The following is a 10,922-nucleotide window of genomic DNA, read 5'->3' on the forward strand; positions in this document are numbered from 1 at the left end:
CTTTGTGTGAAATACCCAGGTTAGGTTACATGTATGTTTCTTTGCGAATTACAGTTTCTGTGAAAATAAATAAAACTATATCTGAATTAATTATACAGTTATAATAGTTAATGGTTGTACAATGTTTCGCTGATTTTATTTTGATTAACTTACAGTAATTATGTTCATGTTATCGTTTAATTATTTCTGTGGCATAATCATGGAACCGAACAGAATTATTAAACATTAGGCGGAATTACATAAATGAAACACCGGAAGCGTGTTGTGACCGTGACAGGACACTTTCTTCTGCCGATTTTTCGCCCAGTGAGCGCAGAATATAACCCTCTCAAATTTTCAGTTTCAGTTATGTCATCTTCACCCAGCACTGTGGTTGATCGCTAGTTGAACCCTATTGTATGTATAGGTTTTATGAGGGTTTTGTCCCCAAAAAGTGTTGTCTCATTTGGACAACTACTGTTAGGAGTAAAGTTCAGGTAACATTAACGTAACTGGACTGTTGGACAATCATGGCTGACGGAGAAAATGAGGGTAGTACTACAAAAACATTAAATTTCAACGTTGGAGTGTTGGGGCATGTTGATAGCGGTAAAACGTCTTTGGCTCGAGCACTCAGCAGCACAGCTTCCACTGCTGCTTTTGACAAGAATCCACAGTCCCGTGAGCGTGGGATCACGCTAGACTTGGGATTCAGCTCGTTCACCGTGGACCTACCGCAGCACCTGGAAGCCGAATGTCGCCAACGCGGTTATGACAACCTGCAGTTCACGCTTGTTGACTGCCCAGGTCATGCATCCCTCATCCGCACCATCATTGGCGGTGAGTCCAAAATGATCACAGTTTGTTCAAGTAGGCCTACTTGTGTCATGATTTATATCAGTGTTCAGTTAGTTTAACTGTGTTCATCATCCCCGTGAAAGCCAATTATGAAGAACAGAGAGGACACAATTGCAATAGCATATTAGACACCATATGTTAACTCATCATACACATCAATGTTGTCAATGCCAATTTATTTATATAGCACATATTTAAAAAAAAAAAAAAAACAGCAGTTGACCAAAGTGCTGTAAAAATATAAAATAATAGTAAAAATAGTAAAAGTATAGTATAGTCCAGTCATTTTAGGAGAAAGGGTTGAACAAATTGCAACACAAGCAAACTTAACTGATTTTGAGTCCTCAATATGTCCTGAGTAAGGGAAAAAAAGCCCCGAAGAATCCCAATAGGGAAAAGTTTAGAAAAAGACCTAAATATACCCTATTCATGCGCCTATACAGTATTTTTCTCACACAAATAGGGGGAAAAAATTAACCTTCACATATCACTATGAAAATTACTGAGTTGATTACTTACATCAAGACAAACAAAAAATGTATTATAAGTTTTTTGAAATTGTTAACATGGGCAAACAGGGCATAATGTAATTATGTATAGCTACTGTATAGTGACCCAAAACTAATTGCAACATTTGACAAACAAATTGTCCAAGGCATGGAGGAAGATAATACATGTCTTAACTGGTATTATATCTCATCTAGAGGGTATATGCTTATAGAAAATATATAGTTTATGGTGTTTAATTTGTTTTCCCTGGACAGTATAGGCCAAAATGTATCCACTTTACACTAGATTCGCCTTTACAGAATAGAGGGCAATGTATTGTGCATGGCATAGAGGAAGATGGGAAATGTCTTAAATGGTGTTATATCTCCTCCGGAGGGTATATGCTTTCAGAAAATATATAGTTTAGGGTGTTTAATTTGTTTCCCTTAATAGTGCAGGCCAAAATGTATCAGCTGTTCACTGGATTCGCCTATACAGAATAGAGGAGTATGTGTTATGCATGGTATGGAGGAAGATGGGACATAAGTTGATTGATGCTATATTTCATGTACAGTGCATATACTTTTAGAATATGTATAGTTTTGACTGTTCTATGACTTTGGTAAAACCATGACCTATGCATAGGCATGCATTGTTAATTATTAATCACTTGGAGGTCACTTGGAGGCTAACTGCAGTTATCCCATCTGCACCCTTCTGTCGAATTAGGACATGATCATGTCCATCTTCAACTTTGCGTTCACAATTTTCCTGCATTCACTAACATAAACATACTGTGCTGTCCGATTATTGTTTTAGACAAAAATTGTGCAAAGTAAAGGGGCATCATACAGGCCCCTCTGATTGGACAGACAGTATATCAGTCAACCCCTGGGCAAGAGGTCAATTACTATAAGATTTGCAAAATGATGGACTGATACTTTAGTGTGATATACTGTATGTTTCAGTGACCTCTAAATCAGATTACGTAAACACCAAAACCACTTTCCTAGGCTGAATAATGCCTAACTATGTGTTTGTACAGATTACACATTGTGGAACACTTACTGTACATGCAAAAACCCACTTGGCTCTATTTAAAGATTCAACAACCATTTCCATTGATTCAAAGGGCCACAATGTAAAAATAGACACCAATTTTGCAACAAACCAGTCTGAAATAAGCCAAAGGAATTCACTCTTTGAAAATAAAAGAATGTTCCTCAACAATGCAAGATTCTAAAATTCCATGTTAAGTTAGATGGGGTTAGATATTCTTTAGAATGTGTATTCTACAACATTCTAATTAATTTTTTGTCAGTATTTGCTGAAGAATAATGCATAAAACAACCCTCATTTTAACATATTTCCACTGGATTTTCATGGTCTTTTACTATGGTGTAAAGATCACCAATTGAAATATAAAAATGTGAAAATAAATTCTGTTGCAATTAGTTTTGGGTCAGACCTTTGCCTGGACTATTAGCTCCGTTGTGGTTAAATTAACTATATGTAATTACATTATGCCCTGTTTGGCCATGTTTACAAACAATTTCAAAAAACGTATAATACATTTTTTGTTTATCTTGATGTAAGTAATCAACTCAGTAATTTTCATGGTGATATGTGAAGGTTAATTTTTTTCCCCTATTCACGTGAGAAAAATACTGTATACAGTATAGGCGCATGAATAGGGTATATTTGGGTCTTTTTCTAAACTTTCCCTTACGGGGCTTTTTTCCCTTACTCAGGACATATTGAGGATTCTAAATTAGTTAAGTTTGCTTGTGTTGCAATTTGTTCAACCTTGACCCCTATTTTGGCTTAAAATGACTGGACTAAGTATGTATATTTACTTTTTTGATCCTGTGAGGGAAATTTGGTCTCTGCATTTAACCGCATTTAACCCAATCGGTGAATTAGTGAAACACAAACAGCACACAGTGAACACACAGTGAGGTGAAGCACACACTAATCCCGGCGCAGTGAGCTGCCTGCTACAACGGCGGCACTCGGGGAGCAGTGAGGGGTTAGGTGCCTTGCCTTCAGCCGCGGCCCACTGGTCGGGGCTCGAACCGGCAACCCTCCGGTTACAAGTCCAGAGTGCTAACCAGTAGGCCACGGCTGCCCCAATATAATAGTATAATATCACAAAACCACATCCTCTCTTTCCTTGTTCTCTGTATGAATTCATGGCTGTCTGTGTTTGTGTTGTGTGAATATTGTTGATGCTGTGTATGTGCAGGAGCTCAGATCATTGACCTGATGGTGCTGGTTGTCGATGTGGTGAAAGGGATGCAGACACAGACAGCAGAGTGCCTTCTGATTGGCCAGCTGACCTGCTCACGCATGCTGGTCATCCTCAACAAAACAGACCTTTTGCCAAGCAACAAAAGACAGAGTGCCATTGAAAAGATGACCAAGAGGATGCACAAAACTCTGGAGAACACCAGGTACACCAAGGCACAATACAAAAAAATCTCTTTAACAGACAGACAGGTACTCAGTGAATCTGACTCTCTTGAAAGGGGCTTTACTACGTTTGTTCAGTTTTGGCTGTTTTAATGGGTAGGTTTAAAGACTGCCCTGTCATAGCTGTGGCAGCTAAGCCTGGAGGTCCTGAGGCTGCAGATACAGATGAACCCCAAGGCATCCCTGAACTGATAGAGGTGAGAATCCTCTATATTTGCAAATAAATATGTGCAGTATGATATAACATGGAGGGGAAGGGCTGGACTGATGACCCCTTTTGGTCTGCCTCTATGCTGCTGCTGTTGCACCAACAGTACATGTGCATTATTGTAATTATGTAACAGTGTTTGAAGTGCATACACATCACAGTAATTACTACTGTACTAGCAGGTACTATTACCAATCCTGACTGTGTGTGTGTGTGTCTGTGTGTCTGTGTGTGTGTGTGTGTGTGTGTGTGTGTGTGTGTGTGTGTGTGTGTGTGTGTGTGTGTGTGTGTGTGTGTGTGTGTAGGTACTGAAGCAACTGGCTTTCCTGCCTCAGAGGGACTCCACAGGCCCCCTGCTAATGGCTGTCGATCACTGTTTCTCCATCCGAGGCCAAGGCACCATCATGACTGGCACTGTCCTGCAGGGGGCAGTGCACATCAATGACACTGTGGAAATCCCAGCGTTGAAGGTAAATAGTTTCCTCTCTCCATGTCATTCATCTCCTCTTTCTCTCCATCTCCTTTTCTTTCACACATAGATACACTCAATGATCTACAATCTTTTTTTTTAATCAAAAGTGTCATTGCAGTTACTTAAATTAAAGTTCTGTTTTGTCTACTTGGCTGGAAAGCTCAATGTGGACAATGTAATTACTCTGAGACTTTATGTTTCATTTGTAATTAGGTGCTAAAGCTACTGTAAAACTGTTTATAGTACCAATGAGTTGTGTAATGAGTTATCAGCCACAGCAGCGTTAACCTGTGGGATGTCCCTGCTCAGGTGACTAAGAAGGTGAAGTCCATGCAGATGTTCCGGCGACCGGTGACCATGGCAATGCAGGGTGACCGTGTGGGCGTATGTGTGACGCAGTTCGACCCCAAGCTGTTGGAGCGCGGCGTGGTGTGTCTGCCCGGCTCGCTGCACACCCTCCACGCCGCCCTCGTCCCTGTGAACAAGATCAGCTACTTCCGTGGAGCGCTGTCCAGCCGTACCAAGTTCCACATCAGCCTCGGCCACGAGACCGTCATGGCGCGCGTCTCCTTCTTTGGGTCCTCAGTGGCAGCTCCGGTTGGCCAGGCCGGAGATGAGTCAGGCACTGGCACCCAACCCGGCGACAAGGCTGCAGTCGAGGCGGGCTTTTGCTTTGACAGGGAGTACTGCCACCAGGAAGAGTACATCGCTGGTCAGAGTGAGGGCCAGGACCCTGAGCAATGGGCCCTGCTAGAGTTTGAGAAGCCGGTCACATGTCCGCCTCACTGTTTGGCGATTGGCTCGCGGCTGGACACGGACATCCATGCCAACACGTGCCGATTGGCCTTCTACGGGAGGCTCCTGCACGGAATGGAGGAGAAGAACTATGCAGAGACCACCCTGCCCCGCCTTCTCATCAGCAAAGACAAGCAAAGAGAGGGCTCTGTGGAAAGGGTATGCTACTAAATCCACACACACACACACACACACATATGGTTTGACATACATTTTCTCTGTCCCTCTCTATAAATGGAGAACAACTATTTATATATACTATACAAAAAACTGAATACTTAATGGGAGTATATTAATTCATTAGACTGTATACTTATAGGGCAAGCGTTTTTACATATGATTCATTATGTAACATTTTACTCTTTTTGTCACTTCTATTTTTCTGTGGTCAGGTGACCGATGACTACACTGTGATTGGCCGGAATCTGTTTAAGAAGGAGACCAACTTGCAGTTGTTTGTGGGGTTGAAGGTCACACTGTCGTCGGGGGAGTCTGGGGTGATCGAGGGTGGCTTTGGACAGAGTGGTAAAGTGAAGATTAGAATACCAGGCAAGTCAAGTTTTTATTTTATTTGCACATTTCATATGACAAGCATAGATTCTATGTGCTTCAAAGTAAAGACCAAAAGTACACAACAAAGGTGAGCTAAGAGGACAACACGACTTAAGATATATACACACACAAGAACACAGTGAGTTATCACTTTTTCCCGAGCGCCTCATACTTCTGATTTCCTCATCAGTTACTGATCTGTGTATACAACATTGTATTAAACATGCCTACACACACGGACACACGCGCACACACACACACGGACACACACACACACACACACACACACACACACACAGATACACACACAGATACGCAGATACGCATAATTTGTTTTCCTTTTTCTCTCTCTTTCTCTCCATCAGAGGGGTTGAAAGAGGAGACGAAGCAGCTCCTCTCCTGTGGAAAGAAGAAAGGAAAAGGAGGAAAGGGCGACGCGGTCAAGGAGGAGGAGCCCAAAGGGGACTCCCAGCCTGTTTTAATCCACCTGCGCTTCAAGAGATACGTCTTTGACCCCAAGAAGAAGATGGTCCAGTCCTGACCACTATAACTGTGAGAGGCCTCAGAACATTCTGGAACTCTGAAGGTGGCAGTCAGACACTTAAAGAACTGAAGCCAGTCACACATATGCACACACACACATACACACATACACACATACACACACCCACAGGCGTATGCATATGTAAATCATTGAGCCAGGACACTACTCCATACATTGAACTGGAATACACATACAATAACCAAAGGTCTAATTTACATAAATCACACACACACATACACAACACACACACACACACACTAAAAAAATTATGTAATTACTATTTTCATGTAATTATTATTCTCATCAGTTAGTTCATAGACTGTGACCGTGGCCTCTGCTGAATGTCGTCTGTGGTATATACTGTATACATGGTATATATAAACGGTCAAAAGTTTGGGGTCACTTAGAAATGTACATTCCACTCCATTTTAGACAGAATACCAGCTGAGATCAGTTGCATTGTTTTTTTAATCAGGGCAGCAGTTTTCAGATTACATTATGTGCTTACGTAATTACAAAAGGGTTTCTCAACTGTTGAAAGTTGTAGAAAGAAATGGCTGATCTTTAATGCAATATCTACATTGCCCATTATCAACAACCATTCATCCAATGTTCCAAAGGCACATTCTGTTTATTAATCTGATATCATTTTAAAAGGCTAACTGAGAAAACATTGAAGAATCCTTTTGCAATTATGTAAGCACATAATGTCTGTCTATAATGGAGTTGACCCTTAGAACTTTTGACTGGTAGTGTACTTCTTCTACACTTCCCACCAACCAACATGTAGGATGATGACATCAGCTTGGTGTTGTGCGGATTAATGAAGCTGGGAACCAATGAAGTGCTCTTGTTAGAATGTGCGTGTACACAATCAAATACACTGTCAATATTTTGATAGTGTGTGTGTAGTCCAGAAAGAGGGAATGTGTGAGAATGAGTTTGTTGTGTTTGTGTTAACATATACAACAATGTATGGGAGTAAATGCTGCTGTCAAACCCCAAGTTTGTGTGCCTGTTAGTTATCTTTTGCAACTTCCAATCAGATCAGCAATGATGCTGTTAAAGGTAATAATGTCACACCTCAGACACATGACTATTATTAGATGGAGAGAACTACATGGAAATGCATACTATGGGGGAGCAGTTTTCCCGGCGGTCGGGGGGGGGGGGGGGGTGTACTATGGTAAATGCCTTGAACTATAACCGTAATTTGATTGGTTGATGCCTTGCGTTGCTGTGCGTTGGTGCCACAAAAGTTGAAAAGCTATACAGATTTTTGTTCCGTTCCTTATAATTTTCTATCGATGCACTATTTTACTCAAAACAGTAGAGGACACTGCAGTACTGAGAACTCAAAAAAACCTACCTGCTACAGGGATTCACATTGTCAGAGCATTTCGGTTTCCTGCCAGGTCCGTGCAGGGCACCTAAAATGCACTCATCGGTTTGTGTAAGTCTAAAATGACCAGGACCTCAAATAAAATCATATGGAAAGGAATCAGTATTGAGACAACAGCATGTTGTTTTTTTAGCAAATTGATATTGTTATAATTACTCAAACATGAATCTTGGTCAGTTTATTGGGTGCAAGTGAACATCAATGAGTTGGCTGCAAGTAGAGCAATAAATAGGCCATTCATGCACTGGGAAGCTTTAGTTACCAACTAAATATGAGTAAGACAAATAGTCTAAATAGTAGCTGATGATCCCAACATGTCTATGTAATTTAGCAAACGCTTTTGTCCAAAGGGACATACAAATATAACAATATAATAGTAAAAATAAACAATAACAGTTATAAAAAAAAAAAAGTTGGTAGGACTACATTATGGATAGTAATGATAACAATAATGTCCATACAATATCAACGATCAGTAATGAAAAATAAACTTAATACCATAACATCTTAGAAACATTACAGTTTCGTCAAGTAACTTCTTTTGTTTTTATACGTTTTTGTTATGGACATAAATAAAAGAGTGCTGAGTACACCACTGTAATTAGCTATGATGTGCAGTTAGTAAACAGTTACTAGATATGGATTAAATATGGCCAATGCAATGCACATTGTTAGCCTGGGTTTTCCCATGCTGCTTTACGCGCGATTTAATTCACGCTGCTAGCACATTGTGTCAAATATGAGCAAGTAGAGCTATGGGTCCATATGTGGCATTTTTTTGTTATGACCTCAGTCTTTTTGTAATGGGTTATCTTTTTAGAAGGATGATATGCTGTGTCACAGCACTCAAATCATCTGAAGCTAACTCTCTGTGTGTGTGTGTGGTCTTGCATCCCTTTGCCGACTTACTGTGCCCATTGTACCAATATTAATTTTGTATTTGCTACGAAGCTTTAGCTCAAAGAAAATGAAAGTGCTCCACCCTGCTTAGATGGTATTGTTTATGGGGCCACAACTCTGACACACTAACTTTGGTTTTGTCCTGCGCCATGTGCTCCCACCTATATGGTGTCTGTTTACAAACATGTCTGTCAACGAGTTAGAGAAAAGCCAAAACTGTAGATTCTATAGAGGTGGGGTGAGAGGAATGAGCAGAGTTAAAATCCACAGGACCTTTGGGATGCAGTTGAATCCTTAGGCGGCACCAACCAAAATCCCAAAGGAATGTCTTAAACAACCTGCTGAGTCCATGCTGTGAAAAAGCTCTGTTTTAGAGGGAACAAAGTAGACCTGATCAAGTCTCATTTGAGGCATATAATAACTATACTGTACGAGTTCAACACAATCTCAACAGTAAAAAACAAAGATGCCGGTCTTTTTTTTAATTACGGTACAAACTTGAATACATACTTCATCTACATCTGCTAGTATTGCTGGTGAAGTGAGCGCTCACATCCTCAGACGTGTGTGTGTGTGTGTGTGTGGGTGTGTGTCCATGTCCTCGAATTGGAAGCAGTCTAAATTGCTTAAACACAGAACACACAAAGAAAACACACTCTTCCATACACAGCTGCAGTCAGTAACACACAGAGAAAGTAAAGAGGTTGGGGAAATAGAGGTCAGTCCATTCAGAAGCAGTCCACTTGTATTTGTGTTGCTGTGTTTTAAGGGGAATTCCTGACAATCCTCCTCTATTGACTGCTTTTTACAGCCTAAACAATGTTTATAACACCCAGATAAAATTCTGTCATGAATTCTTTCTTCTGCCATGCGTTCTCTCTTACATGCTCATTCTGAAAGGAAGAAAAGGATAACAGTATTGAAATGCGATGTCAACGGACAGTAATTCATGTGCATTAAAACATTACATATATGCCTAGTGCATGTGGTCAGTCAAACGTGTGTGTGAGTGAGACTGCTGGTGTGATGGGGGTGGGTGCACCAATGCCTGTCAGAAAGGTAAGGGCCATGGAATCTGAGCCAACAGAGGGAGAGAGAGGTGAGAGGGAGAGAGAGAGGGGGGTATTAAATAGAGACAGACAGGAGGAAGGGACGAGAGGACTGACAAGAGAGATCGAGTGCTGACTGTGAGGGAGAAAACAGGAAAACTGGTCTGAAGCAGAAGGAAAGAAAGAGAAAGAAAGTCAGAACAGAAAATACACTTCTTTCATACGGCAGAAAGAGGAGGACGCGTTGAGAAAGGGAACAGGTGCTGACGAGAGATACGGCATGGTGTCCACTGGAGTATCGGCGGCTTCCCTGCTCGGCGTGGCTCGTGTGTGTGCGTGTGTGGTGCTGTGGATATGGCTGAGTGTGTGTGCGTGTGGCGTGTGTGTGTTGTGTCAGAGGGACACCCTTGTAGCGGCTCCAACACAGAGATGTGAGGGGGCCTGCCGGGCCAGCCCGCCGAGGACTGAAAGACCCAAACCCACGGAGGTGAGTGTATGTGTGTGCAAAGATATTTTCTTGTTTAAGGTGCTGCTACAAAATTAACATGTATTTAGAAAGCTTTATAGCCTGGTTGTGTGAGAAAGAGGTGCATCGTTTATGTATATTTTTGATTGCTTATTAGACATTTGAATGTGTTTTAAAGAGAGCACTACTTTTGATGTAGAGAAAGTATCATAGTTGTTCATTGAAGTAAAATCGAGTGATGTATAGTGTTATTAGTTATTAGTGCCTAATAAATATGATTATTGTTTTCTTTCAGGGGATACCAGTTTAGGGTAGGTTTTCTTATTTAATTGCAGCTAAAACATATCCTCTATAATAGCAAATTATAGGATTACATAATAATCTATCACAACAAAAGAGGAAGCTTGCAAGTATGCTCTCAAAGAGATTTTGCCAATTATTTTGTCTGATACAAAGAATTGTCTATTTTAGTATTGAAAACCATAAATGGTACACATGAAGTCTGAGACAAATCAGCAGTACTATTAGATGTGTTAACCTGTGGAAGACGCCTGCATTGTGTTGTGATGGCCTTCTGAAGTTCTTACCAAAGTGTATCTGCTGGTGTGTGTGTGTGTGCGTGCATGTGTTTGTGTGTGTAGGTTGTTGAAGTGACAGACCGGCTCGTTCAGCTTCAGCGATGCATGCGCTCCTTGAGTAGCCCTGGGTCTACCGCACAACTGAGAGGTCAAGGGTC

At 41.1% G+C, this 10,922-nt stretch overlaps 2 protein-coding genes across 2 annotated transcripts in view; both read left to right on the plus strand.

Annotated features, from left to right (window-relative positions):
- The first annotated feature begins 251 nt into the window (after positions 1-251).
- Positions 252-7,374, plus strand: eefsec (eukaryotic elongation factor, selenocysteine-tRNA-specific). Its single transcript, XM_042090322.1, has 7 exons — positions 252-819; positions 3,572-3,779; positions 3,899-3,995; positions 4,312-4,476; positions 4,788-5,432; positions 5,666-5,822; positions 6,191-7,374. The coding sequence occupies exons 1-7, from the start codon at positions 510-512 to the stop codon at positions 6,364-6,366; spliced, it is 1,758 nt and encodes a 585-aa protein (XP_041946256.1). The 5' UTR covers positions 252-509; the 3' UTR covers positions 6,367-7,374.
- Positions 7,375-9,715: 2,341 nt separating this feature from the next.
- Positions 9,716-10,922, plus strand: part of si:ch211-157b11.8 (fibroleukin) — a 3,897-nt gene continuing 2,690 nt past the window's right edge. Inside the window, exons 1-4 of the mRNA XM_042090193.1 lie at positions 9,716-9,730; positions 10,134-10,207; positions 10,482-10,497; positions 10,828-10,922. The exon at positions 10,828-10,922 is cut by the window's right edge and continues 107 nt beyond it. Of these exons, the coding sequence (XP_041946127.1) occupies positions 9,716-9,730; positions 10,134-10,207; positions 10,482-10,497; positions 10,828-10,922 (200 nt within the window). The remainder of the gene's footprint in view (positions 9,731-10,133; positions 10,208-10,481; positions 10,498-10,827) is intronic.

This window comes from Alosa sapidissima, chromosome 4, assembly GCF_018492685.1.
Source record: "Alosa sapidissima isolate fAloSap1 chromosome 4, fAloSap1.pri, whole genome shotgun sequence".
NCBI lineage: Eukaryota > Metazoa > Chordata > Actinopteri > Clupeiformes > Clupeidae > Alosa > Alosa sapidissima.

Bases quoted from the DNA above. Each gene is read 5' to 3' on its own strand.
- eefsec (XM_042090322.1), top strand. From the start codon at position 510: ATGGCTGACGGAGAAAATGAGGGTAGTACTACAAAAACATTAAATTTC. The intron at 820-3,571 runs GTGAGTCCAAAA...GTGTATGTGCAG, and splicing joins CATCCGCACCATCATTGGCG to GAGCTCAGATCATTGACCTG. The intron at 3,996-4,311 runs GTGAGAATCCTC...GTGTGTGTGTAG, and splicing joins GCATCCCTGAACTGATAGAG to GTACTGAAGCAACTGGCTTT.